This window comes from Poecile atricapillus, chromosome 11, assembly GCF_030490865.1.
Source record: "Poecile atricapillus isolate bPoeAtr1 chromosome 11, bPoeAtr1.hap1, whole genome shotgun sequence".
In the NCBI taxonomy this organism is placed as follows: domain Eukaryota; kingdom Metazoa; phylum Chordata; class Aves; order Passeriformes; family Paridae; genus Poecile; species Poecile atricapillus.
The window spans coordinates 1157210-1184025 of NC_081259.1; the positions used below are offsets into that span (position 1 = coordinate 1157210).

Sequence of the window (26816 nt, forward strand, 5' to 3'; positions counted from 1 at the left end):
ATGATCCCAGATTCCCATCCCAAGAATGATCCCAGATTCCCATCCCAGGAAGGATCCCAGTTCTCACCATGGGAAAGGGTCCTGGGATGGATCCCAGTCTCCAACTGCAGGATGGATCCCAGATTCCCACCACGGAACAATCCCAGATTCCCACCATGGACTGATCCCGGATTCCCACCACAGAACGATCCCAGATTCCCAGCATGGAATGATCCCAAATTCCCACCATGGAACAATCCCAGATTCCCAGCATGGGAAGGATCCCAAGTTCTCACCATGGGAAGGATCCCAGATTCCCACCACGGAATGATCCCAGATTCCCACCATGGAATGATCCCAGATTTCCACCACAGGAATGATCCCAGATTCCCACCATGGAGTGATCCCAGATTCCCAGCATGGAACGATCCCAGATTCCCACCTCGGGAACAATCCCAGATTCCCACCTCGGGAAGGATCCCCTCCTCCTGCCATGGGAAGGATCCCAGGCTCCCACCATGGGCAAGGATCACGGGAAGGATCCCAAACTCCCAGCCCGGGAAGGATCCCGGATTCCCGCCCGGAATCCCCTTGGCCCATCCAGCCCTTCCCTCTTCCCGCCCCTTTTCCAGTTCCGTTCCCGCCGTGGCGTTTTTGCATAGGAGAAGAAAGGAAGAGCGGGGAATTTCCGCCTTTTCCCGGGAATCCACCCGGGCTCATCCCGACATCCAACAGGACCCGGAGCCTCCGGGCATTCCCAGGAATCGGGTTAGAGCGGGATTAGTGCCGGACGAGACGCGCGGGACGCGATTCCAGGCTCTCGGCAGCCGCAGATTCCGGAATTGCGCCGCGGGTGAGCAAATCCAGGGAATTCAGGAGTAGAAACTTGGGAATGGCTTTAGAAAAGGGCCCTGGATGGGCTCAATTGTTCTTGGGGCTGTTCCGGAAGTTCTTTAATTCCAGCTGGAGCTGCCGGATCCGAACGTCCTTCTGGGAGAGCTCGTCCTTCAGGCGCCGGATCTCGTCCTGCTGCCGGAAGAACATCCGGAGCAGCTGGAAAAGCAGGATGGAGATGATGGGATGGAGCCGCTGGGATCGGCTCATCCCAGGGTTTTGCCGGCTCCGTGTTGGGAATGGGACAAAATATTTGGGGATGAGGGATGGGTTTGAACTGAAGGATGGGAGATTTCTGTGGGATTTTGGGAAGGAATTCCCAGCTGGGAGGGTGGGGAGGAGCTGGGATGGAATTCCCAGGGAAGCTGCGGCTGCCCCTGGATCCCTGGAATGTCCAAGGTCCAGCTGGAGCCGCCTGGAACGGTGGGAAGTGTCCCTGGAAAAGGTGTCCGCCATGGGAAAGGGTCCTGGGATGGATCCGGGATCCCACAATGGGAAAGGGTCCTGGGATGGATCCGGGATCCCACCATGGGAAAGGATCATGGGATGGATCCCGGGATCCCAGCCCTGGTGGATCCCACAGTCTCGCCTCCATTGGAATGGAGACCGGCAGCGCGGTGCCTTTCCATGTCCATTTCCATCCCATCCCATCCCATCCCATCCCATCCCATCCCATCCCATCCCATCCCATCCCATCCCATCCCATCCCCATTCCCATTCCCATTCCCATTTTCCCATCCCCATTCCCATTTTCCCATTTTCCCATTCCCATTCCCATTTTCCCATCCCCATTTTCCCATTTTCCCATTCCCATTTTCCCATTTTCCCATTTTCCCATCCCCATTTTCCCATTCCCGCTCCGGGGCTGCCCCACCTCGTTCTCCGTGCGGGGCGGGACGTTCTCCAGGAGGTCGATCCCGTTGACCACCACGCTCCTCTTCTCCCTCACCGGCGCCTTGAACACCACCTTGGAATTCCTCTTGTATCCCTCCTTCAGCGACACCAGGATGGGATCTGCGGGAAAACCCCTGGATCACCACCCCGGAGCCCTTTTCCCGCATCCCGGAGATTTCTGGGATCCTCCCCCGGCGGCTTTACCTCGGTTGACCCCGCTGAGCCACTCGTCCGGGGTCAGGGCGGGCTCCGTGCCCGGAGTCATGGGATAAATGTCCTCCTGGTACGTGTCCGACTGGGAAAACGGGAAAACAGCGCTGGGATCTGGGAACGGATCTGGGAATCCGCTCCCCTCCCCCTACCGAGGGAATAAACACCCGGAAAATCGGGAATCTCTGGGCGCGGGGAGGAAATCTGGGAAGCGCTGAGAACCTGGGATGGTGTTCCCATCCCCAGCCGGATTTGCTTCCCAGAAAACCCCGATCCAAGAGAGAAATTCCCAAAAATCCTCAGGCGAGACCCAACCCTGGGAGAAACATTCCCCAAAAGCGTTCCCGATAAACCGCGGGGGAAATTCCCCGGGATGAGGACGGACGGTGGGATCCGGGGACGGAGCCGGGATGAGCCAGAGGCTCCGGAGCCGGGATGGGAAGTTCGGGATGCGGGAGATTCCCGGATCCCGGGGCTCACCCGCCGGGGGACAATCATGGAGATGGGCTCGATGAGACCCTTGAGCGTGATGAGTTTGTAGAAACGGAAAACTTCACAGGCCGAGACGTCCAGACCGTGCTTCGGCATCACCCCTGCGGAGAGACAGCGGGATCAGACCGGAATTCCCACATGGAAAATCCCTGAGAGCATCGGGATCAACCCCGGAATTCCCGCATGGAAAATCCCTGAGAGACAGCGGGATTGGCCCTGGAATTCCAGCTTGGAAAATCCCAATCTGAGAGCACCGGGATCGGCCCCAGAATTCCCGCATGGAAAATCCCTGAGAGCATCGGGATCAACCCCGGAATTCCCACATGGAAAATCCCTGCAAGACACTGGGATCGGCCCCGGAATTCCCACATGGAAAATCCCTGAGAACATCAAGATCGGCCCCGGAATTCCCGCATGGAAAATCCCTGAGAGCACCGGGATCAGCCCCAGAATTCCCGCATGGAAAATCCCTGAGAGCATCGGCATCACACATCCACACAATTCCCACATGGAAAATCCCTGAGAGACACCGGGATCAGCCCTCCCTGGAATTCCCGCATGGAAAATCCCAACCCAAACCCGATCCAATCCCTTTTCCCGGTGCTGCTCCGTCTCCTTCCCCATCCCGCGGGAATTCCGCCCTCACCGAGCCCTTTCTGCGGAGCCGGCGAGCGGAATTCCATCAGGTAACTCAGGTACGGCTTCTCCGAGCCGATCTCGTAGTAGCGGATATTCCCATCCCCCTGGAAAAACGGGAATGGAAAAAGTGGGAAAAAACTCCGGGATTAGGAGCATTTCCAAGGGATGGATATTGGGAATTGTTCCCTGGGGGGAGGGTGGGGATGGAATTCCCGGAGCTGCCCCTGGATCCCGGGGATGCCCTGGCTTGGGCGGGGGTGATGGAATGTGTTCCCATGGCGGGGATATCCCTGGATCCGAATTCCCGGGGGATTTTTTGGGAATTCTGCCGTGTCCCGGTACCTTCCCGGCCAGGTAGAGCATGTGGGTGTCGGCGTCGTAGAAGGGGAAGAGGAGCCCCGAGAGTCCATCGATCTCCTCCTCCGTCAGGGGCATGGATAAATCCTCCTGGAAAAACGGGAAAATCCCGCAGCTCGCCGCGGGATCCCGGCGGGGACGGAGCGGGATCCCGGCGGGGATGGAGCAGGAATTCCGGCAGGGATGGAGCAGGAATTCCGGCGGGGAATGGAGCAGGAATTCCGGCGGGGATGGAGCGGGATCCCGGCGGGGATGGAGCGGGAATTCCGGCGGGGATGGAGCAGGAATTCCGGCGGGGATGGAGCAGGAATTCCGGCGGGGATGGAGCAGGAATTCCGGCGGGGATGGAGCAGGAATTCCGGCGGGGATGGAGCGGGAATTCCGGCGGGGATGGAGCGGGATCCCGGCGGGGATGGAGCAGGAATTGCAGTGGGAATGCAGCAGGGATCCTGCCCGGGATGGAGCGGGAATTCCAGTGGGAATGGATCAGGAATTCCGGCAGGGATGGATCAGGAATTCCAGCGGGATGGAGCAGGAATTCCAGCAGGAATGGAGCAGGAATACCAGCAGGGATGGGAGCAGGAATTCCAGCGGGATGGAGCAGGAATTCCAGCAGGGATGGGAGCAGGAATTCCAGCAGAGATTGAGCAGGGATCCTGCCCGGAATGGAGCAGGAATTCCGGCAGGGATGGAGCAGGAATTGCAGCGAGAACGGAGCAGGAATTGCAGCAGGAATGGAGCAGGAATTCCAGCGGGATGGGAGCAGGAATTCCAGCGGGATGGGAGCAGGAATTCCATTGGGAATGGATCAGGAATTCCCGCGGCACTGACCTGGTCCCAGAGCGCGATCTGCCGGGTGTTCCAGCGGGACACTCCCGTGGTCAGGAGCCGTTTGGTGTTTCCCAGGAAAACCACGCGGTTGACGCGGTGATTTTTGCAGGTCGCCTCCTGCGGGCCGGGATCGGGCTCTGGAATTCCCTTGGGAATTCCCATCCCAGGAAAACCCTGGCCCTGCTCTCCCGCTCCCGTCCCGGGGAAATCCCAGAACCCGCCCCTGGATCAGCCAAAATTCCCATTTTCCCGAGGGTCAGGGAGAACCCTCTGCCCGACTCCCGACTCCCGGTTCTCGGGAGCCGCTCCTGGTTTTTGGGAGCCGCTCCTGGTTTTTGGGAGCTGCTCCTGGTTTTCGGCAGCCGTTCCCTGTTCTCAGGAGCCGTTCCCAGTTTTCGGAGCTGCTCCTGGTTTTTGGGAGCTGCTCTTGGGAATGGTGGGAGCCGCTCCCGCTTTTCGGGAGCCGTTCCCGGTTTTCAGGAGCCGTTCCCGGTTTTCGGCAGCTGCTCTCGCTTTTCGGGAGCCGTTCCCCGTTCTCAGGAGCCGCTCCCGGTTTTCGGCAGCCGCTCCCGGTTCTCAAGAGCCGTTCCCGGTTTTCGGGAGCCGCTCCCGGTTTTCGGCAGCCGCTCCCGGTTCTCAGGAGCCGTTCCGGGTTTTCGGAGCTGCTCCATGTTTTCGGGAGCCGTTCCCGGTTTTCAGGAGCGGTTCCCATTTTTCGTGAGCCGCTCCCGGTTTTTGGAAGCCGCTCCTGAACCAAACCCCCCAACTCCTCCCTTTCCCACCAACCCCTTCCCACCACCTCCAGCATCGGGCACCGAATCCCAACGGGAGCCCATCCAGGGGCTCCATTCCCGCCCCATCCCATGGGATTCTCCCGGGGCTCGGTCGCACCTGCAGAACCTTCCCGGAGCGCGGCTCCAGGACGCGCAGCCGCCGGTCCTTGCAGGCGGTGGCCAGGAGGCTCCCGTCGCTGTTGAAGGACATGCACAGGATCACGTCCGAGTGGCAATCCAGCATCTTCACCGGCTCGCCCAGCTCCAGGTTCCAGATCAGCACCTGCCGGAGAATGGCACCGGGAATGGTGGGAATGGTGCTGGGAATGGTGCTGGGAATGGTGCTGGGAATGGTGCTGGGAATGGCACCAGGAATGGTGGGAATGGCACCGGGAATGATGGGAATGGCACCAGGAATGGCACTGGGAATGGCACTGGGAATGCTGCTGGGAATGGCACTGGGAATGGTGGGAGCTGTTCCTGTTCTATGGAAGCTGTTCCAGGTTTTTTGGAAGCTGTTCCTGATCTATGGAATCTCTCCCTTTCCCATGGAATCTCTCAGTTTCCCATGGAATCCCTCAGTTTCCCATGGAATCTCTCCCTTTCCCATGGAATCTCTCCCTTTCCCATGGAATCTCTCCCTTTCCCATGGAATCTCTCAGTTTCCCATGGAATCCCTCAGTTTCCCATGGAATCTCTCCCTTTCCCATGGAATCTCTCCCTTTCCCATGGAATCCCTCAGTTTCCCATGGAATCTCTCCCTTTCCCATGGAATCCCTCAGTTTCCCATGGAATCTCTCCCTTTCCCATGGAATCCCTCAGTTTCCCATGGAACCTCTCCCTGCCCCACAGCAATCCTGGAACGCGGCGCCGTTCCCATCTCCTCCCGCCCCTCCCCATTCCAGCTCTCCCCCTCCATCCAAATCCCGGGACGGGCTCGGCATTCCCGGGAATTCCCACCTTGTAGTCGTATCCGGCGCTGAGCAGGATGTTGTTGGTGGTCGGGTGCCACTCCACGAGCCCCACGCGCCGGCTGTGCCCGAACAGCTCCAGCGCCGCCTCCGTCATGTTCCGCTTCAATCCCCCCTCCGGAATCTCCCAGATCCGCACCTGCAACCGCGCCCCGCAGCCAATTCCCAAAGGAAAAGATTCCAGGGATTCCGGGATGGGCCCAGCTGGCGGGGGGTGGCTGAAGGAGGAATCCTTGGGGGAATCCAGCTGGGATGGATCCGCAGCTGGAATGGGGTTGGGAATGGCCCAATTCCCTCGTTTGTCCAGGAATTCCGGGATCAGCCCCATTCCAATGGGCCCTCAAGGATAAATAAGGAATCCTTGGGAAAAAATCCAGCTGGGATCGATCCACAGCTGGAATGGGGTTGGGAACAGTTTGACTCCCAGCCTTGAATCTCTGGTTTGTCCAGGAATTCCGGGATCACTCCCACTGCTGGTGGGCCCTCAAGGATAAATAAGGAATCCTTGGGGGAATCCAGCTGGGATCGATCCACAGCTGGAATGGGGTTGGGAACAGTTTGACTCCCAGCCTTGAATCCCTGGTTTGTCCTGGAATTCTGGGATCAGCCCCATTTCCAATGGGCCCTTGTGCGTGAAGAAGGAATCCTTGGGGAAATCCAGCTGGGATGGATCCGCAGCTGGAATGGGGTTGGGAATGGCCCAATTCCCTCGTTTGAATTCCTGGTTTGTCCAGGAATTCTGGGATCAGCCCCATTTCCAATGGGCCCTCGAGGATAAATAAGGAATCCTTGGGAAAAAATCCAGCTGGGATGGATCCGCAGCTGGAATGGGGTTGGGAATGGCCCAGTTCCCTGGTTTGTCCTGGAATTCCGGGATCAGCCAGATGGGCCAATCGAGGATAAATAAGGAATGGGCCCAGGAGCCGGACACAATTCGGGATCTCATCCCTCAGCATTCCCAAACCGAATGCCGTGGGAGGAGAAAAACCAGGAATGGGGAGGGATGTGGGAATTGCATCCCGGAATTGCGGCTCACCGAGGTGTCCTCGGAGCAGGAGGCGATGACGTTGTCAATGAAGGGATTCCATTTGATGTCCAGGACGTTTCCCTGGTGGCCGCAAACTTTGGGATAATTGGGCTCGATCCGGCCGGTCTGCAACGGGAAACGGAGGGAAAAGGTCGGGAAAAACCCGGAGAGTTCCAGGAGGAATCGGAGATTCCCGGGAATTGCCGGAGGAGGGAGGGGAGCTGGGATGGGCCGAGCGGGGCTTGGGTCTGTCCGGTGTTCCTGGTGTTCCCGGTGTTCCCGGTATTCCCGGTATTCCTGGCTGATCCGTGCCTAGGAGCAGGGAAAGGACGGCCGGGAACTCTGGGAATTCACAGAATCCTGGAATATCAGGGCTGGAAAAACGCTCCCAGTTCACGGAGAATTCCCAAGGGATTCCCGACCCCTCTGGGAATGGGGTCGCCTTTTCCCCAGGAATTCCGGGATTTTGATTGGAATCATCTGCGCTCGGTGGGAAAAGGACACGGAATGCGCCGATCCCGGGGCACCCGGAGGAGGGAAAGGAAAAACAAAAAAAAATCCGGGAGTTTTTAGGAAAATCCCTAAAAAATTCCGGGATTCCGGCTGCATTTTTCCGGTTTTTCAGCGGGGCCTTGGCGGCAGCCGGGAGTTAATCCAAGGTGAATCCCTAATCCCTGGATCCCTGATCCGCGGGAAGCTCGGTGACCCAGATTCCGGCCCCGCGGGAACGGCCCCGGCAGCTCCGAGCTTTTCCATGGAAAACGCTGGAAGGAGGAAATCCTCCACCCCTCCCCCTTTGCCGAAGAGCTTGGAAAAGGGAAAATCCTTCGGGAAAAGGATTTGGGAACAACGTGAATTTGTGGGGATTGGGAATTCTGTCCCTGGGAAGGGCTGGGATGGGGGATGGGAACCCTTTGGATTCTGGAATCGGGGAATGCCATCCCAGAATTCCCCCAGGATCATCCAAATCCAGCTCTGTGGAGAGAATCCCGGGAATTCCAGAGGGCTCAGGGCCGGTTCTGGGGTGGAAAATCCGGGATGAATTTTCCATTGGATCCGGCAGCAGCAAATCCGAGGGATGGGAAAGATCCACAATTCCCACCCTCAGAGCGGCTCCGCCCTGCCTGGGGCTGAATCCCGGTTTTCCTGGAAATTCATCCGGCAGGAAATCTTGGATAAATGATCCCAAAATTCCCTGAGCGCTTTTCCCTTGGGAAACACAACCCGGGAGCGCTTCCGGATGCCCCGGGAAGCTCCAGAAACTTGGAAAAATCCCTTTGTTCCGCTCCATCCTTCAATCCCACATGGAAAACCCCAGGGATTGATTGGAGCAGCCTCTGGATCCGGGTGGAAAATCCCAAGGAAACGTGGAAAGGAACCTGAGGAGGTTTGGGAATTCCCAAACCATATCCAGACTGGAATTGGGAATTCTCTATCCCAAATCCGGCTTTTCCCCATCCCAAATCCATCCTTTCTGTATCCCAAATCCAGCTTTTCCCTTATCCCAAATCCACCCTTTCCCTATCCCAAATCCAGCCTTTCCCTAACCCAAATCCAGTTTTTCCCCATCCCAAATCCACCCTTTCCCTATCCCAAATCCAGCTTTTCCCTTATCCCAAATCCAGCCCTGTTCTCTCCCAATTCCAGGTTTTCCCCATCCCAAATCCATCCTTTTCCCCATCCCAAATCCAGTTTTTCCCTATCCCAAATCCAGCCTTTCTCCATCCCAAATCCATCCTTTTTCCTTATCCCAAATCCATCCTTTTCCCCATCCCAAATCCCGCCCTGTCCCGCCCATGGATTGGGATGAGCTTTGAGCTCTTTTCCAACCCAAACCATTCCAGAATTCCGGGGTTCTCCCGTTCCCATGGAGCCAATCCCGCTCTTCCCGATCCTCCTCCCACTCCCTCGGGATATTTTTATCCCGGTGCTGGGGACCGGCTCCTTCCCAATCCCGAGGCTCCGGAATTTGGGAGGAACGAAGCTCCCAACTCCCACCCCACAAATCCCTGGGATCTCCCCCTGGAAAAGCCGGGATGCGGATTTTGGGATGAGCTGACGGCTCGGCCCAGATTCCAGAGGGCAAAATCCAGGGAAAAAGATCCAAAAATACGGCGGCAAATCCCGGGAGCGGCTCGGCGGTGTCCGGGTCACCTTCGTTAGCTGCTAATTACGGAGCCGGATTAATTAGGGAGCCGCCAATTCCCAAGGAAAATTCTCCTTAATGAGCTCATCAGGCTCCGGAGGGGAGAAAAAAAAACCGGGAATTTTTTAACTCCTCCAGCCGGGATCGATCCGCTGGATATCCCGGGATTTCCCAGCATCCCGATGCTTCCGTTTGGCCAGGAAAAAAATAAAGAAAAGTTGGGATTTTCCGGGAATTTGGGGCTGTTCCTCGGGATTTGGGGGTGGAGATTCCAGCTGGGATCCGTGAGGAAGGAGCCGGGATGGAGCCGCAGCTCCCGGGTTTTTTTTTTTTTTTGGGAATATTAATGAGGCTCAAGCTGTGCTCCGCAATTAAATCCTGATTGGAATTCCTGATTAGAATTCCTTCCATCTGGAGCTGCCTCCGGAACGGGGGAGGAATCCGGGAAAGGCGGGAATGGGAAAGGGTGGGAGGATGGGATGGGATGGGATGGGATCCATGGGATGGGATGGGATGGGATGGGATGGGATGGGATCCATGGGATGGGATCCATGGGATCCATGGGATGGGATGGGATGGGATGGGATCCATGGGATGGGATGCATGGGATCCATGGGATGGGATGGGATGGGATGGGATGGGATCCATGGGATGGGATCCATGGGATGGGATCCATGGGATTGGGATGGCTCCAGGCTGGGAATTCAGGAGCCACGAGGAAACTCCCGGAAAAGCAGAGGGGATTTGGATACTTTGGGAATTCCCATTGGGAATCTCAGCTGCTCCAGCTGGATGAGGAGGGAACCCCAGGAAAACCATCAGGAATTCTGACACTTTTTTGGGAATTCCCATTGGGAATCCTCCCTGTCTCAGTAGAATGACATGGAAACCCCGAGGAAAACCAGCAGGAATTTGGAAACTTTGGGAATTCCGTTTGGGAATGTCTCACCTGCCCCAGCGGGTTGATGAGGAAGGAACCCAAGGAAAACCAACAGGAATTCTGACACTTTTTTTGGGAATTCCCATCAGGAATGTCTCACCTGCTCCAGAGGGATGACGAGGAAGGAACCCAAGGAACCAGCGGGAATTCTGACACTTTTTTTGGGAATTCCCATCAGGAATCTCTTACCTGCTCCAGTGGGATGATGAGAGAGGAACCCAAAGAAAACCAAGAGGAGTTTGGACACTTTTTTGGGAATTCCGGTCGGGAATGTCTCACTTGCCCCAGTGGGATGATGAGAAAAGAACCCCAGGAAAACCAGCGGGAATTTTTTGGGAATTCCCATGGGGAATGTCTCACCTGCTCCAGCGGGATGGCGAGGAAGGAACCCAAGGAAAACCAGCGGGAATTCTGACACTTTTTTTGGGAATTCCAGTTGGGAATGTCTCACCTGCTCCAGAGGGATGATGAGGAAGGAACCCAAGGAAAACCAACAGGAATTTGGACACTTTTTTTGGGAATTCCCATCAGGAATCTCTCACCTGCCCCAGTGGGATGATGAGGAAAGAACCCCAGGAAAACCAGCGGGAATTTTTTGGGAATTCCCATCGGGAATGTCTCACCTGCTCCAGTGGGATGGCGAGGAAGGAACCCAAGGAAAACCAGTGGGAATTTTTTGGGAATTCCGGTCGGGAATGTCTCACCTGCTCCAGCGGGATGACCAGGAAGGAGCCGCCGCCGGCGCTCTCGGTGACGATGGCGAGGAACCGGGCGTTGACGGCACAGAAATGATTGTCGTGGACGTTCTTGGTGATGGGAATTCCGTCGAAGCAGAGCTCCCGGCTCGCCGCCTTCCCGTAAACATTCCGGAACTTGGAGCTGCGGTACTGCGGCCGCCATGACATCTGCGGGAAAAGGTGGGAATTCGGCGTTCCCGGGAAAAATCCACCCCCACATTCCTGGGGTTTTTCCCGTGGGGTGGGACCATCCCGACACGAGCGTTCCCGAAGAATTGAAAGCGCTCCCTGGAGGGAGGAGTGGATCCCGAAAGGCTCGGAAAGAAGGCTCAGAATTCCCCAAAAAATCCCAGAAATATCCCAAAAAATCCAGTTCCCAAGAAATCTCATTCCCAAAACAATCCCATTATTCCCAACAAATCCCATTCCCAAATAATCCCACTCCCAAAAAATTCCATTCCAAAGGAATCCCATTCCCAAAAAAATCCCATTATTCCCAAAAAAACCCATTCTCAAAGAATCCCATTATTCCCAAAAATCCCATTCCCAAAGAATCCCCTTCCCAAGGAATCCCATTCCCAAAAAACCCCATTTTTCCCAAAAATCCCATTCCCCAAAAAATCCCATTCCCAACGAATCCCATTCCCAAGAAGTCCCATTCCCAAGGAATCCCATTCCCAAAAAATCTCATTCTCAAAGAATCCCATTCCCAACAAATCCCGTTATTCCCAAGAATCCCGTTATTCCCAAAGCCCCAATCCATCGGTGCCCAACGGGACACGGAAGCACCGGGATGGGCCCATCCCAACACGAATATTCCCAAAAAACCCTGGAAAGGCTCCCAAAGGCTCGGGAATGCCGGGACACGGCCGGGATCCAAAGGAATTCCCGCTGGGAAAGGGATGGGTGGGAATTGGGGCATCGGGAATGTTCCGATTCCCGAGGTTTTCCCGCACGGATCCAGAGGGGATCCCAAGGATCCGGCAGCAATCCCGGGGAAAAGGAGCCGGGAGGAAATTCCCGGCTCTGCCCTTGGGAATAGCAACGCCTGGAAAAACGGGAAAAGATTCCAGGGGGTAAAATTCCAGCGGCTCTGGGAACAGCAAGGCCTGAAAAAGCAGGAAAATATTCCAGGATTAAACTCCTGGCTCTGCCCTCATTCCTTGGGAACATCAAGGCCTGGAAAAGCGGGAAAAGAACCCGGGAGTGAAATTCCAGGAGCTGTTCCCTGTTTCTCTGGGAACAGGAACCCCTGGAAAAGCAGGAAAAGATTCCAGGAGTAAAATTCCAGCTGCTCTGGGAGCAGCAATGCCTGAAAAAGCGGGAAAATATTCCAGGATAAACTCCCAGCTCTGCCCTGATTCCCTGGGAGTAGCAACCCCTGGAAAAGCGGGAAAAGAACCCAGGAATGAAATTCCAGCGGCTCTGGGAACAGGAATGTCTGGAAAAGCGGGAAAAGATTCCAGGATTAAGCTTTCAGATCTACCCTGATTCCCTGGGAACAGCAACCCCTGGAAAAGTGGGAAAAGAAGCCGGGAGTAGAATTCCAGCAGCTCTGCCCTGATTCCCTGGGAATGGAAAGGCCTGGAAAATCGGGAAGAGGCCCGGGAGCCGCCCCCAGGCGCTCTTGGATCTTTTCCCGCTCTCCCGGCAGCTCCGGCCCTTCCCGGGATCTCAAAGGATCCTTTCATCCCTCGGGAGCCTTGGAAACGGCGGGAGAGGGGAAAAACCGGGAGAGGGGAAAAACCGGGAGAGGAAAAACGGGAGAGGGGAAAATCGGGAGAGGGAAAACCGGGAGAGGGGAAAATCGGGAGAGGGGAAAACCGGGAGAGGGGAAAACCGGGAAAGGAGAAAATCGGGAAAGGGGAAAATGGGAAAGGGGAAAACCGGGAGAGGGGAAAACTGGGAGAGGGGAAAATCGGGAGAGGGAAAACCGGGAGAGGGGAAAATCGGGAGAGGGGAAAGCCGGGAGAGGGAAAAACCGGGAGAGGGGAAAACAGGGAAAAGGGAAAACCGGGAGAGGGAAATAACCGGGAGAGGGGAAAATCGGGAGAGGGGAAAATCAGGAGAGGGGAAAATCAGGAGAGGGGAAAACCGGGAAAGGGAAAAACCGGGAGAGGGGAAAACCGGGAAAGGCTAAAACCGGGAGAGGGGAAAACCGGGAGAGGGAAAATTCGGGAGAGGGGAAAACAGGGAAAAGGGAAAACCGGGAGAGGGAAAAACCGGGAGAGGGGGAGAGGGAAAAAACGGGAGAGGGAAATAACCGGGAGAGGGAAAAACCGGGAGAGGGAAATAACCGGGAGAGGGAAAAACTGGGAAAGGAGAAAATCAGGAAAGGGAAAAACCGGGAGAGGGGAAAATCGGGAAAGGGGAAAAACCGGGAAAGGAGAAAATCAGGAAAAGGGGAAAACCGGGAAAGGGAAAATTCGGGAGAGGGAAAAACCGCGAAAGGGAAAAACCGGGAAAGGAGCTCCGGCCGCAACAGCCGGCGCGGCTCCGACCCTAATCCCGAAAAAACCTGGATATCCTAAAAATAGCCGCCGGTAAATCCGCCCCGAGCGGCGGAGAAATCCCGTCCTGCCTCCACCTGGAATTCCTGGCAGGAAAAATCCCTCTTTTCCAGGGTTTTGTTTTTCTCCATGGATTTCCTTCCCGGAGTTTCTGTGTTTTTAACGGGAATAAAGGGATTTTTCCCAAGGGATTTTCCCGCAGGGTTTTCCAATGGGTTCGGTGGGGGAGAGGGGGGAAAAAAGAGGGATTTGCTCTGGAAAAATCCTCTGGAAAAGGAAATCCGAGGTGGGAAAACTGGAAAGGGAACCGGGATCAAAAATTCCCTTTCTGGGATTTCCTGGATAAAAGCGAGGCCGGGTTTTGTGGGAATTTCGGGATTTTTGTTTTCCCTCCCTCCCTCCCTCCGGATCCGGCTCATCCCTGGAAGTTTTTTTTCCATGGAAAGTTCGGGAATGGCGGAGTTTGACATTTCCAGCATCAAAGGCTCATTGATGGGCACCGCCGGGAGCGGCTTTTCCCAAGGAAAATCCGGGATCGGGAACGGCCGGGAAGGAGCCGGAGCTTCCCAATCCCTCCCCGGGACATCCCGCGATTCCCCCCTGCGGAAAACTGGGAATGTTTGGATTTTTTTCTGGGAATTTTCGCTGCTGTGGCACTTTCCCGGGATAGAGCCGTGATCCCAAATTTCCGGTGGTTCCTCGGGGAATTTTCCCTCGGGATCGAGGGGTTTGGGAGCCTCAGGGATTAAATCCCGAAGGATTTGGTTTGGGAAGGGATTCGGGGCCATCCCGGATCCTCCAGGGAATATTTTGGGATTGATATCCCAGAGTTTGTTGGGATCCAGATCCGGAGGTGAAATCCAGGCTGGGGAACCCCTCCGGAGGCACCGGCCCATCCCAATCCCGGAATTCTTTCCATTGGGAGGGGAAAACTCAGGATCGGAATTCCCGATCCATCCCGGGCTGGAATTCCTGATCCAACCTCACCACAATTCCTGGCATTCCCAATCCAGACAAATCCTGGAATTCCTGATCCCTCCTGGCCCTGGAATTCCTGATCCAACCTCACCAGAATTCCTGGAATTCCTGATCCAGCCCAGCCCTGGAATTCCCAATCCAACATCATCACAATTCCTGGAATTCCTGATCCATCCTGGCCCTGGAATTCCCGATCCATCCTCCCCACAATTCCCAGAATTCCCGATCCAGCCTCGACGCTTCATCCCAAGCGGGAAAACCCAAAGGAATTCAGGACGAGGGGCGGGAACGGCGCCAATTCCCAACATTCCCGGGGATCTCCGGAGCGGATCCGGCCCCGGGGGGGAGCCCTGGGCTGCCCCGGGATGAGTTTTCCATGGAATTCCCATGGATTTTGTGGAATTCCCGGCTCGGGGCACTCACCAGGCCGCGTTTGCTCCCGAGCACCTCGGCCTTGTGCAGATCCCGCATGGAGCTCTGGGAAAAGGAAAAAATTCCATTCGTTTCCCAGGAATTCCAGGGAAAAACTCCCGGAGCCCTTCCCGGATCCGATCCCCGGGCACGGAATTCCCGATTCCTGATCCCTCTTCCCGCTTTTTTTTTTTTTCCTTTGGAGGATCCCAGGCGGCTGCCGAGGTCCGGAGGGAGAAGGAATTCCATGAAAAGCTTGGATTGGGATTCCAAAAAGTGGGATTATGGGATGGCGGGAAGGAATTCTTCCCGTGGGAAGTAGGAAGAATTCCCTGGAATTCCCTGGAATTCTCTGGAATTCCCAGAAAAGCCGTGGAATGTTCAAGGTGAGCTGGGATGGGGCTTGGAGCAGAATCCATGGAATGTGGGAGACGGGAAAATTCCAGCCGGGAATTTCCCAGCTGAGCTTTGTCCAGCCTGGAATTCTCTGGGATTTCCCTGGAATTTGACCTTCCAAGGATTTTTCACTTCCTGGAAGCTCCAGGAAAAAGCTCCGAGATTTTTTTGTATTTAAATTCCTGGGAATTCTCTTCCCTCCTGGATCCTGGAGCCGCTTCCCAAATTCCCACGGGAATTCTCCCGGAAAGGCGCAAAGAGCTTGGATCGTTTTCCATCCGGGAAAACTCCTGGAGGAGGAAATCCAAACTTTCCCAGCCCCCACGGGCCGGGAACAATCCCAAAATTCCACCTCCGGAAAAAATTCCGGAAGCGAGCCGGGTTTTCCTCCCACTCCCTTTTCCGAGATTCCTCGGGATAACGGCTCCAGGGCCGGGGGGAATCCATGGAAAACTCCGGATGAAAAACCACGGGAGCGAATTCCCAACTTCCAGAGGGGAAATCTGGGATGGGATCACGGATGATGGGAGTTTGGGATCAGTGCTGGGAATTTGGGATGGGATGATTGCTGGGAATTTGGGATAATTGATGGAAATTTGGGATCATTGAAGGAAATTGGGGATGGAATCACTGATGATGGAAATTTGGGATAATTGGTGGAAATTTGGGATCATTGCTGGAAATTTGGGATCATTGATGGAAACTTAGGATGGGATCATGGACGGAAATTTGGGATGATTGACAGAAATTTGGGATGGGATGATTGCTGGAAATTTGGGATCATTGCTGGGAATTTGGGATGGGATCATGGATGGAAATCTGGGATGGGATAATTGATGATGGAAATTCGGGATGATTGACAGAAATCCGGGATGGGACATTCCCAGCCTGGCACGGAATCCCGGGATTTGCCGTCCGGGTCCCTGGGGATCCTCACCTGCCCCGCTCGGCTGCTCCGGAGCCTCCGGATCCCGCGGGACGGAGCCGGAGCTCAGGGAACCGCGGCTGCTCCGGGAGCCTGGAAAAGAAGGAAACCCTTTGGATCCCCATTCCCGGCCGGGATCCATCCCCAACCACCGAAAACCGGGAGAAGGATCCGGGGGATCCGCGGGAATCTGGGAATGGCTTGGGATTCGCCAGCATCCCTGGAAATCCCGGAATCCTGGAATTCTGGAATGGACCTCGGATCCCATTCCCTGCCCAGGGACATTTCCCGATCCCAGATTCCTCCAAGCCCCATCCAAGTTTTCCTTGGATATTCCGGGAATTAGGCTCAGCCTTTTCGGCCATTCCCATTCCCATTCCCATTCCCATCCCCATTCCCATTCCCATTCCCAAGGAATCAGCTCCATGGTGACGATCCCTGCTCCCGGCCCCGCCCCATCCCAAACATCCCTGGCAGCTTCCCAGGATTTCCATTGGGAATTTTGCTGGATCTTCCCAAACTTTTGGGGGTTTTTTTTTCTGGAAAAATGGATTTTTCCATCGTTTTCCCATCGTTTTCCATAATTTTTTGGTAGGATTTTTTGGGATTCGTGCAGCTCTTCTGGAGGGGCAAATTCCCGGTGGGAATCCCAGTGGGATGGGGCAGAGCTCCGTGGAATTCCATTTCCTCCAGGGGAAAAACTATTCCAGGCTTTCCCAACTGGAGCAGGACTTCGGGAATTCCGAGAGGAGGGAAAAGCCGGAACGAGCGGGACGAGCTCATCCTGGAAAATTCCGGATCCGTCGGGAGGGCGGCCACAGCTCCCACCCAGATTCCTTGGATTTTAGACGAGCTTGGAAAAGCTTTGGATGCAGGGACGTGGCTGCCGCCATTCCCAGAATTCCCGGATTTCTGCGGATCTCCCGGGATCCCGATTGATCCCAGTCGATCCCGATTGATCGATCCCGATTTTTCCCCTTTCCCTGGCGCGACTTTTCCTGGGAATTCCGCTCCATTCCAGCCTCAGATCCGGCCTGGGAGCGTTCACCGCCAACAAAGGAGCGCGGGATTTCTGGGAATTCCGGAATCCCGGGATTTGGGGGCCCCCGGAGCCGCTCCCCCCTCCCCCACCCTCCATCCGGAGAATTTTCCCCCTCGGGGCCGGATTTAGGGAATGACTCCGGAGCCGGGAATCCGGGCTGGAGCTCCCGGGATGAATGGAACCATTCAGGGTCGGATGGAATTCCATGGAAAAAAAGCGGGAAGGGGGTTGGGAACACCCGGCCGGGCGGGTGTGAGTTACGGATCCCGGAATTCCCGCCAGGCCCCGGGAACGAGCCCGGTGAATTCCACTGAATCCCAATGAATTCCATTGAATCCCAATGAATTCATTCCATTGAATCCCAAATTAATTGCCCGGAATGCCAATTAATTAAAACTCGTTAAAAAGGGCCGGAGTCGTCTCGGGTGAGGGGAATTTTAATTGGAGCCGGGAAATTTTCCCATTCCTGGATTCCAACGGATCCCGATCCCTGTTCCCAATTTCCACAGGGATTGGGGAAGCCAGCCAGGGTTTTCCGAGGTTTTGTGGAGAATTTGGGGATGAGGGAAGGGGGAAAATGGGGAAAAAATTGGGGAAAACGGTGAAAAATGGGGAAAAAATGGGAAAAGTGGGAAAAGGGGAAAAAAATGGGGAGAAAATGGGGAAAAAATGGGAAAAGGGTAAAAAAATGGGGAAAAAATTGGGGAAAATGTGGAAAAATGGGGGGAAATGGAGAAAAATGGGAAAAAATGGGAAAAAGGGAAAAAATGGGGCAAAATGGGACAAAATGGGGCAAAATGGGAAAAAGGGCAAAAAAGGGAAAAAATTGGGGGAAAAGGGGAAAAAAGGGGGGAAAATGGGGAAAAAATGGGGAAAAATGGGGAAAAATAGGGAAAAGGGCAAAAAAAGGGAAAAAAAAGGGGAAAAAATGGGGGAAAATGGGGAAGGGAAGGGAAGGAGAGGAATTTTAGGGAATAACGAACTCTCCCACATTCCATGGATTCTCTGGCTCCATCCCAGGCTGCTCCAAGCCTCACCTTGAACATTCCAGGGATCCAGGGGCAGCTCCAGCTGCTCTGGGAATTCCAGCCCAGCTGGGAATTCTTTCCCAAAATCCCAAAATCCCATCCAGCCCCTCCCCCCGGCAGCGGGAGCCATTCCCTGTGTCCCGTGATCCCAAATCCAGCTCTCCTGGAGCCCCTCTGGAATACTGGGAATTCCCAGGATCCCGTCTCAGGAGCCCCCCAGAGGAGGCCCCATCCCGCATTCCCGGGAATTCGATCCGTGCGCTCCAATTCCCTCCTGGCACGGCCACGGATCGATCCGGCTTTTCCATGGATCCATGGATCGGCCACGGAATCCGCCCTTCCAGAGGACACCGAGAATTCCCAGCGGGAATATCCCGGCACTCCAACCTCCAGCCACGGAGAACTTCCGTTCATTTCATCCCGGCAGGGAATAGTTGGGATTTTCCCTCTGGAATCTGGGTTTGGCTCCATTTCCCTGGGATAATCCCATTCCCTTGGGATGTTCCCATTCCTTGGGATGTTCCCATTTTTGGGATATTCCCATTCCCTGGGATGTTCCCATTCCCTTGGGATATTCCCATTCCTTTGGATCCCGGCTCCAGGATTTTGCCAATCGAATCCAGAGGAGCCGTGGGATCATCCTGGGATCCTCCTCCTCTCAGCAGGGTTTTTTGGGGAAAATTCCCATAATTCTGGATCATTCCGGATCCCTCTTCCCGAAATGAGATCCCGGTCATGGATTCCTTCGGGATTTGGGAGCAGCCTCTGGAATGGCTGGGAATTGGGAGCAGCTGATCCAAGCTCCGAGACTCCGGCCCCTCCCTGAGTGCGGAATTCCCGCCTGGATATTCCCACATGGATATTCCCACGTGGATATTCCCTCTGGATATTCCCCCTGGATATTCCCCCTGGATATTCCCCCTGGATATTCCCTGTGGATATTCCCCATGGATATTCCCTGTGGATATTCCCCCTGGATATTCCCACATGGATATTCCCTGTGGATATTCCCCCTGGATATTCCCCCTGGATATTCCCTGTGGATATTCCCCATGGATATTCCCTGTGGATATTCCCCCTGGATATTCCCACATGGATATTCCCTGTGGATATTCCCCCTGGATATTCCCCCTGGATATTCCCTCTGGATATTCCCCCTGGATATTCCCTGTGGATATTCCCTGTGGATATTCCCGCCTGGATATTCCCTGTGGATATTCCCTGTGGATATTCCCTCTGGATATTCCCTGTGGATATTCCCTGTGGATATTCCCCATGGATATTCCCCCTGGATATTCCCCCTGGATATTCCCTGTGGATATTCCCCCTGGATATTCCCCCTGGATATTCCCCCTGGATATTCCCACATGGATATTCCCTGTGGATATTCCCTCTGGATATTCCCACATGGATATTCCCACATGGATATTCCCACATGGATATTCCCCCTGGATATTCCCTGTGGATATTCCCTGTGGATATTCCCACTGGATATTCCCTTTGGATAATTCCCCCTGGATATTCCCTGTGGATATTCCCTCTGGATATTCCCCCTGGATATTCCCACATGGATATTCCCCCTGGATATTCCCTGTAGATATTCCCCATGGATATTCCCACTGGATATTCCCACTGGATAATTCCCCCTGGATATTCCCAAAGATTCCGTTCCCATTCCCGTCCCTTCTCCCTCCAATCCCGCTCCCGCCCCCTTCCTGCTCCTCCTGTTTCCCGGGAGATTTCTCCAGGCTGAGAACTCCCAAAATTCCCAAAATTCCGGAAGCTTTTCCCTTCCCAAGGCACCGAGACCAAGGAATTATAAAATCATAAATTTATAAATTTATATTATATATCATTAAATTATCCCAAATTCCCAGGGATCTCCTGGAAGCCGGGAATAAAACCCCCCTCGGTGTTTTTCCAGGGAATTCGGCCTCTCCCAGCATTCCCATGAATTCGGCTCCATCCTATTTTTAATTCCAAACTCCCCCAGCGGCTCCGGCCGCTCCTTCCCGTGGGAAGGGAGGGGGGGGGCGGATCCAGGGAATATTCCAGATCCTTCCCCCCCCAAGTCCCAGGAAAAGTCTGGGATGCCTTTGGGCCCCGGATTCCCGGGAATATTTACAAACTTTGGAAAAGCTTATCCAAGGTTTCCGGCTCCTGCTGCGTGGGAGGAGAATCCCGAATTCCTGTCCCGGGATCCAGGAATTCCCTGGAGCTCCCCCCCCGCCTCCCCTTTTCCTGCCTCGCCGTGGGAACGATTCCCATCCCCAAATCCCACCGTTCCCTTTGGATCGCCGCGGCTTTTCCCGGAATTCCGGAGAGCCAAAAAAACATCCGGGAAAAGTCTCTTCCCTCTCCAAATCCAGGGAATATCCGGGGAGCGATTCCCGGGATCCGCGTCCCAGTTTGGCCTGGAAAAACCCCGGAATCGGGGTCGGGCTGCTCCTGGAATTCCTTTGGATTTCATGGATCGCAGGAGAGCAAATCCACGGATGGAGCACAGGGAATTTTGGGATAAAATCATGGAAAACCTTTCCCTTGGCTCATCCCTTCCCTAAAATCCAACAGCGAATTCCCAATCCTGCTGCGGCTGCTTTCCCTTTTTTTCCGGGATAAATCCCACTCCAATAAAATCCCTGGGAATGAGGCTCCGAATTCCCAGCCTGGCTTCCAAGTGCGGCCCCGCATTCCCGGGAATTTGGGGTTCTTTGATCCCGACTGTGGATTCACATCCCAAATTCCGGCCTGGGCATCGATCCCTGTCTGGAAGGGCTGGGAATTTCCTGGGATTCCGGCACGGATTCTCCCTGTTTTCCCCGGGCATTCCCAAATCCCATTCCAGGCTTTGGGGAGGGATCAGCCCCCAGCACCATTCCCGATATTCCAGCCTTTCCCAATCCAGCCCCGGGGCTTTTATGGGATCATCGATCCCGGTCCCGGAGCCCACTGAGGTCATTCCGGAGCCTTCCCAAGGATTCCCTGGAATCAGCCCGGCCTTGGATCCCTGATCCCAAATTCCCAGTCTGGGATCAGCCCAGGTTTGGATCCCTGACCCCAAATTCCCAAGTTTGGATCCGTGATCCCAAATTCCCCATCGGCTCCTCTGGAATTTCCCCCTTTGCTCCAGGTCACCAAATCCAGCAGGATCCAGGGGCTCGGGATCGCTCCAGGGGCAGAACCATGGGATGGGAGAGCGGGATTGGGAATGGGAGAGCGGGATCAGGGATTGGGAATGGGAGAGAGGGATCGGGAATAGGAGATCGGGATCAGGGATTGGGAATGGGAGAGCGGGATCAGGGATTGGGAATGGGAGATCGGGATCAGGGATTGGGAATGGGAGATCGGGATCAGCTCCCGGGGATCCCGGGATGGGAAGGGACGGGATCATCCCTGAGGAAGCGAAACCTCCCCCGCCCGCGGGAATCCGGGAGCCGCTCCAGGATGGATTTGGGATCCCCCCGAGCTCCCAGAGCCATTCCCGAGGTTTTCCAAGCCCATTCCCGGCCACCTGCAGAGGTTCGGGAAGGGCTGGAAAAGCGGCTCAGGGAGAAATCCCGGGAATGCGCGACCCCCGCGAGGGGCCGGGCCCGCGGGATCCTGGACCGGGATCCTGGACCGGGATCCTGGATTGGGATCGAGGGTTGGGACCGCGGCTCGGGGGCCATTCCCGGTTCAGGACCATTCCCGGTTCGGGACCATTCCCGGTTCAGGAATCCCTGGTTCTGGGACCATTCTCGGTTCGGGGCCGTTCCCGGTTGATGATGTCCGGTTCGGGATGCCCGGTTTGGGATGCGCGGTTCGGGCTCCCCGGTTCAGGACCATTCCCGGTTCGGGCCATTCCCGGTTCGGACCATTCCCGGTTCGGGACCATTCCCGGTTCAGGACCATTCCCGGTTCGGGCTCCCCGGTTCAGGACCATTCCCGGTTCAGGACCATTCCCGGATCGGACCATTCCCGGTTCGGACCATTCCCGGTTCAGGACCATTCCCGGTTCGGGCCGTTCCCGGTTCGGGCCGTTCCCGGTACCGGCAGTTCCGTCTCCGCCCCCCCTCCCGCGGGAGCTCCCCCGGCGCCGCCGCCCCCTCCAAGGGTTAAAACTGCAGCAGCGCTGCGGGCCCGGGGCGGCACCGGGAGGGGCCCGGTTCCGCTCCGATCCCCCGAACCGGGCCGCGACAAGCCGAACCGGGCCGGGAGGAGCCGAACCGGGCCGCGACAAGCCCAACCGGGCCGGGAGGAGAAGCAGCGGAACCGGGCCGGGAGGAGATGCGGAACCGGGCCGGGAGGAGAAGAAGCGGAACCGAGCCGGGAGGAGAAGCAGCGGAACCGGGCCGGGAGGAGAAGAAGCGGAACCGGACCGGGAGGAGAAGAAGCGGAACCGGGCCGGGAGGCGGAGAAGCAGAACCGGGCCGGGGGGAAGAGAAGCGGAACCGGGCCGGGAGGAGGAGAAGCCGAACCGGTCCGGGAGGCGGAGAAGCAGCGGAACCGGGCCGGGGGGAGGAGAAGCAGAACCGGGCCGGGAGGAGAAGAAGCGGAACCGGGCCGGGAGGCGGAGAAGCCGAACCGGTCCGGGAGGCGGAGAAGCGGAACCGGGCCGGGGGGAGAAGCAGCGGAACCGGGCCGGGAGCAGGAGAAGCCGAACCGGGCCGGGGGGAGGAGAAGCCGAACCGGGCCGGGAGGGGCCGCACCTGGCGGGCACCGCGGGCAGCGCCTTACCTTGGTCACGGTCATGCGGCGGGGAGGAGGCGGCGGCGGCGGCGGGAACCGGGGGGAGGAGGAAGAGGAGGATGAAGATGAGGATGATGGTGAGGATGAGGAGGATGAGGATGAGGAGGAGGATGAGGAGGATGAAGAGGATGTGGAGGAGGAGGAGGAGGCCGGGCCGTGGCCGCTGCCCGGCGGGGAGCGCTGCCCGCTGCTCGGCGCGGCGGGGCCGTGATGTCAGCCCCGCACCGCCCCCGGGGGGGCCCGGAGCCTCCGCCGCCTCTTTAACCCTTCCAGTGCCGGGATCGGAGCCTCTTTAACCCTTCCAGTGCCCCGGTTCCGTGTGTTAACCCTTCCACTGCCGGGGTTCCGCCTCTTTAACCCTTCCACTGCCCCGGTTCCGCCTCTTGACCTTTCCACATCCTCGGTCCGGTCCCGGTTTAATCCCTTCACTCTCCGGTCCGCTCCCGGTCCCGGTTTAACCCTTCGGGAGCCCCGGTCCGGTTCCGTTTTAACCCTTCCACAGCCCGGTCCGGTCCCGGTTCGGGGTCAGTTTTAACCCCTCGGGAGCCGCGGTTCGGGATCGGGCCCGGTTCCGCTTTAACCCTTCCAGAGCCTCGGTCCGGTCCCGGTTTAGTTCCTTCACGGCCCGGTCCGGTCCCGGTCCCGGTTTAACCCTTCCATAGCCCGGTCCGGTTCCGGTTCCACTTTAACCCTTCGTGAGCCCCGGTCCGGTCCCGGTTTAACCCTTCCACAGCCCCGGCCCGGTCCCGGTTTAACCTTTCGGGAACGCCGGTCCGGTCCCGGGTTAAGCTTTACCCGGGTTACCCGGGTTAACAGCCCGGTCCGGTTCGGGTCCCGCTTTAACCCTTCCACAGCCTGGTCCGGTCCCGGTTTAACCCCTCCACAGCCTCGGTCCGGTCCCGGTTCGGGGTCAGTTTTAACCCTTCGGGAGCCCCGGTCTGGTCCCGGACCCGGTTTAACCCTCCGGGAGCCGCGGTTCGGGTCCGGTTCTGGGTCAGTTTTAACCCTTTGGAGGCCCCGGTCCGGTCCCGGTTCCGGTTCCGGTTCCCTTTAACCCTTTCCGAGCCGCGTTTGATGCCATTAATGAACGGTATTGGAATGAAGGACGGTGGGTAGAAATAAATAATTATAAAATAATCAGATGGAGAAATATCCGTTTAATAATGAATCGTTTTAGTTAATTAATTATCATATTCATTTATTTATTTATCCCTTTATATCTTTATATCTTTATTATTTATTATTTATTATTTATTACTTATTACTTATTCTATTATTTATTAATTTATTATTTATTATTTACTTTTCATTATTGATTTTTATTATTTATAATATTTTTCTTTATTTAATTATTCATTATTCTATATTTAATTTTTTATTTATTCATTATTCATTATTTATTTGCTCTTTACTATTAATTATCAGTTATTTATTATTTATTATATTATTATTTATTCATGATTCATTATTAGTTTTTATTTTTATTTTTATTTTTATTTTTATTTTTATTTTATTATTTATTTCTTATTTCTTATTTTCTTTATTATTTATCATTTAATTATTTTTTTATTCTTTAATTATTTTTAAATTATTTATTCATTCTTAATTTCTCATTATTTATTGCTCACCATTTATTATTTATTATTTATTATTTCTTTTATTACCTCTCTCAATTAATTATTTAATTGGCCCCTCCCATTAATTCCTTCCCTTCCCACCCACTCCCGTTAATTCCCGAGGCCTTTCCCGATCCTCCGGGAACAGAAACATCCCAAAATTCCCAGGATTTCCAAAAATTCCCAAGGATTTCCCAAAATTCCAAGGATTTCCCAAAATTCTCAGGATTTCCCAAAATTCCCAAGGATTTTCCAAAATTCCCGAGGATTTCCCTTCCCCAAGGGGAAATCGAGGCTCATTCCAAGGCTGAATTCCCTGGAAAATGGATCCCAAAAAATTTGGGAACGAGGAGAATTCCAAAGGGTCTGGGAACGAGAATTCCCGGATCCCAAAGGATTTGGGAATTAGGAGAATTCCAAAGGATCTGGGAATGAGGAGAATTCCCGGCCATTCCTTGGCCAGGATGGATTTTCCGGGATAATCTGGGTGGGCGTGGCCGGGTTAATGAGATTTCCGGGAATTAACGATGACGTCACCGCTCTAATTCCCGACCCAGCCGGCTCCGACCTCTTCCCAAAAAATCTCCTTTTCCCGGAGCCGCCTCCCGAGCTCGGGATTGGGAAGATCCGGAGGAGATTCCCGGTTTTTCCAAGGCCTCGGAGCGGCTCCGGCTCCTTCCGGCTGGAATTTGGGAAAGGTGAGGATGGGGAGGGAAGGAATCCCGGGAATTCCTGGCTGGAATTTCCGTGCTGGGATCCCCAGGATCTCCCAAATCCCAAATGTGGGTTGGGAGGAGTTCGGGAATGTTGGGAAAGGGGCTGGGATTTGGGAAAAGTGGGAAAGCTCCTGATCCCAGCTGGGAATGAGAATTGTTCAGGAATTCTTTGGGAAATCTTTGAGAATTCTTTGGGAATTATTTGGGAATTATTTGGGAAATATTTGCAAATTCTTTGGGAATTCCTTGAGAATTCTTTGGGAATTCTTCGGGAAATATTTGGAAAGTTTTGGGGAATTCTTTGGGAATTCTTTGGAAATTCATTGGGAATTCTCAGCACCGCTGCTCCCGCCCAGGATGGGACAATTCCCGCTGGGAATTCCTCTGGAATGGGCGGGAAATCAGCTCAGGCCAATCCCAAATCCTGGCTTTGGGGATTCTGGGATCCATGTGGATCCAGGCAGAGGCAGCGACGCATCCCAAGGATTTGTTGGGAATGTTGGGAATGTTGGGAATGTTGGGAATGTTGCCTGGGATCCCGTTCCCGTCCGGGTTCGTTTCCCGGATCCGGCTGCAGATCCCGGGAAAGGGCGACGCTCAGAGCCCGGAAAGAATTCCCAGGGTTCCAATCCCGGCCTCCTCCAGCCCTGGAATCTCCAGCAGCATTCCCGAATTCCCAGCGGCATTCCCGAGGTTCCGGCTTTTCCAGCGGCATTCCCGAAGTTCCGGCTTTTCCACTTTTGGGGAGCAGATCCAGGGATCCATCCCAGGATTTTTTGTGAGCTGATCCCAGAAATCAGAATTTTGGGAGGGTAATCCAAGGATCCATCCCAGATTTTGAGGGATAAATCCTGGGATCCATCCCAGAATTTTGGGAGCTGATCCAAGGATCCATCCCAGAATTTTGGAGGATAAATCCCGGGATCCATCCCAGGATTTTAGGGGAGCTGCATCCAGAATCCTCCTCAGAATTTTGGGAGCAGATCCCGGGATCCAGCCCAGGATTTTTTGGGAGCTGATCCCAGGATTCACTCCCAGGTTTGGGGGGATAAATCCTGGGATCCATCCCAACATTTTAGGGGAGTTTTGGGAGCAGATCCAAGGATCCATCCCAGATTTTGGGGGATAAATCCCAGGATTCATCCCAGGATTTTTGGGAGCTGATCCCAGGATTCATCCCAGGATTTTGGGAGCTGATCCCAGGATCCATCCCAGATTTTGGGGGATAAATCCCAGGATCCATCCCAGGATTTGCTGGGGGGCCGTTCCCCGTTTTCCTGGCTCCGGCAGAGGCCGGAATTCCTCTTCCAACTTTTTTCCTTGGATCAGTTCCCGGGATCCGGGAGCTCAGCGGAGCCGCTGGATCGGGACCGAGGGATCCCCAAATCCCGATCCCAAATCCAGGCCTGGAGCTGTTCCCAAACCTTCGCTTTTCCCTGGAAAAGCCTCGGGAACGGCACCAAATCCCTGCCCGAGCTCCCGCGGCTCCTCCCGCGCTGAAATCCCGGGAATTTGGGAATTTGTTGTCATTCCCGGGCTGTGTTTACATTCCTGGCTCTTCCCCAATTCCCGCGGC

The 26816-nt window shown here is 55.1% G+C and overlaps 1 protein-coding gene across 4 annotated transcripts; it reads right to left on the reverse strand.

The window, feature by feature from the left end:
* Window positions 1-886: 886 nt before the first annotated feature.
* On the reverse strand, window positions 887-23031 carry CORO2B (coronin 2B). Of its 4 annotated transcripts, XM_058847202.1 has the most exons (14): window positions 22897-23031; window positions 16123-16203; window positions 14802-14855; window positions 10858-11058; window positions 7077-7193; window positions 6030-6179; window positions 5188-5352; window positions 4297-4413; window positions 3451-3555; window positions 3116-3212; window positions 2458-2570; window positions 1972-2062; window positions 1748-1887; window positions 887-1032 (listed from the first exon to the last, which is right to left on the reverse strand). In XM_058847202.1, the coding sequence occupies exons 3-14, from the start codon at window positions 14847-14849 to the stop codon at window positions 901-903; spliced, it is 1476 nt and encodes a 491-aa protein (XP_058703185.1). In that variant the 5' UTR covers window positions 14850-14855; window positions 16123-16203; window positions 22897-23031; the 3' UTR covers window positions 887-900. The 4 variants fall into 4 exon arrangements, with proteins under 4 accessions (XP_058703185.1, XP_058703187.1, XP_058703184.1 ...); XM_058847204.1 differs by lacking the exon at window positions 14802-14855; XM_058847201.1 differs by lacking the exon at window positions 16123-16203 and having other exon boundaries at window positions 22897-22915.
* Between the last annotated feature and the right edge of the window lie 3785 nt (window positions 23032-26816).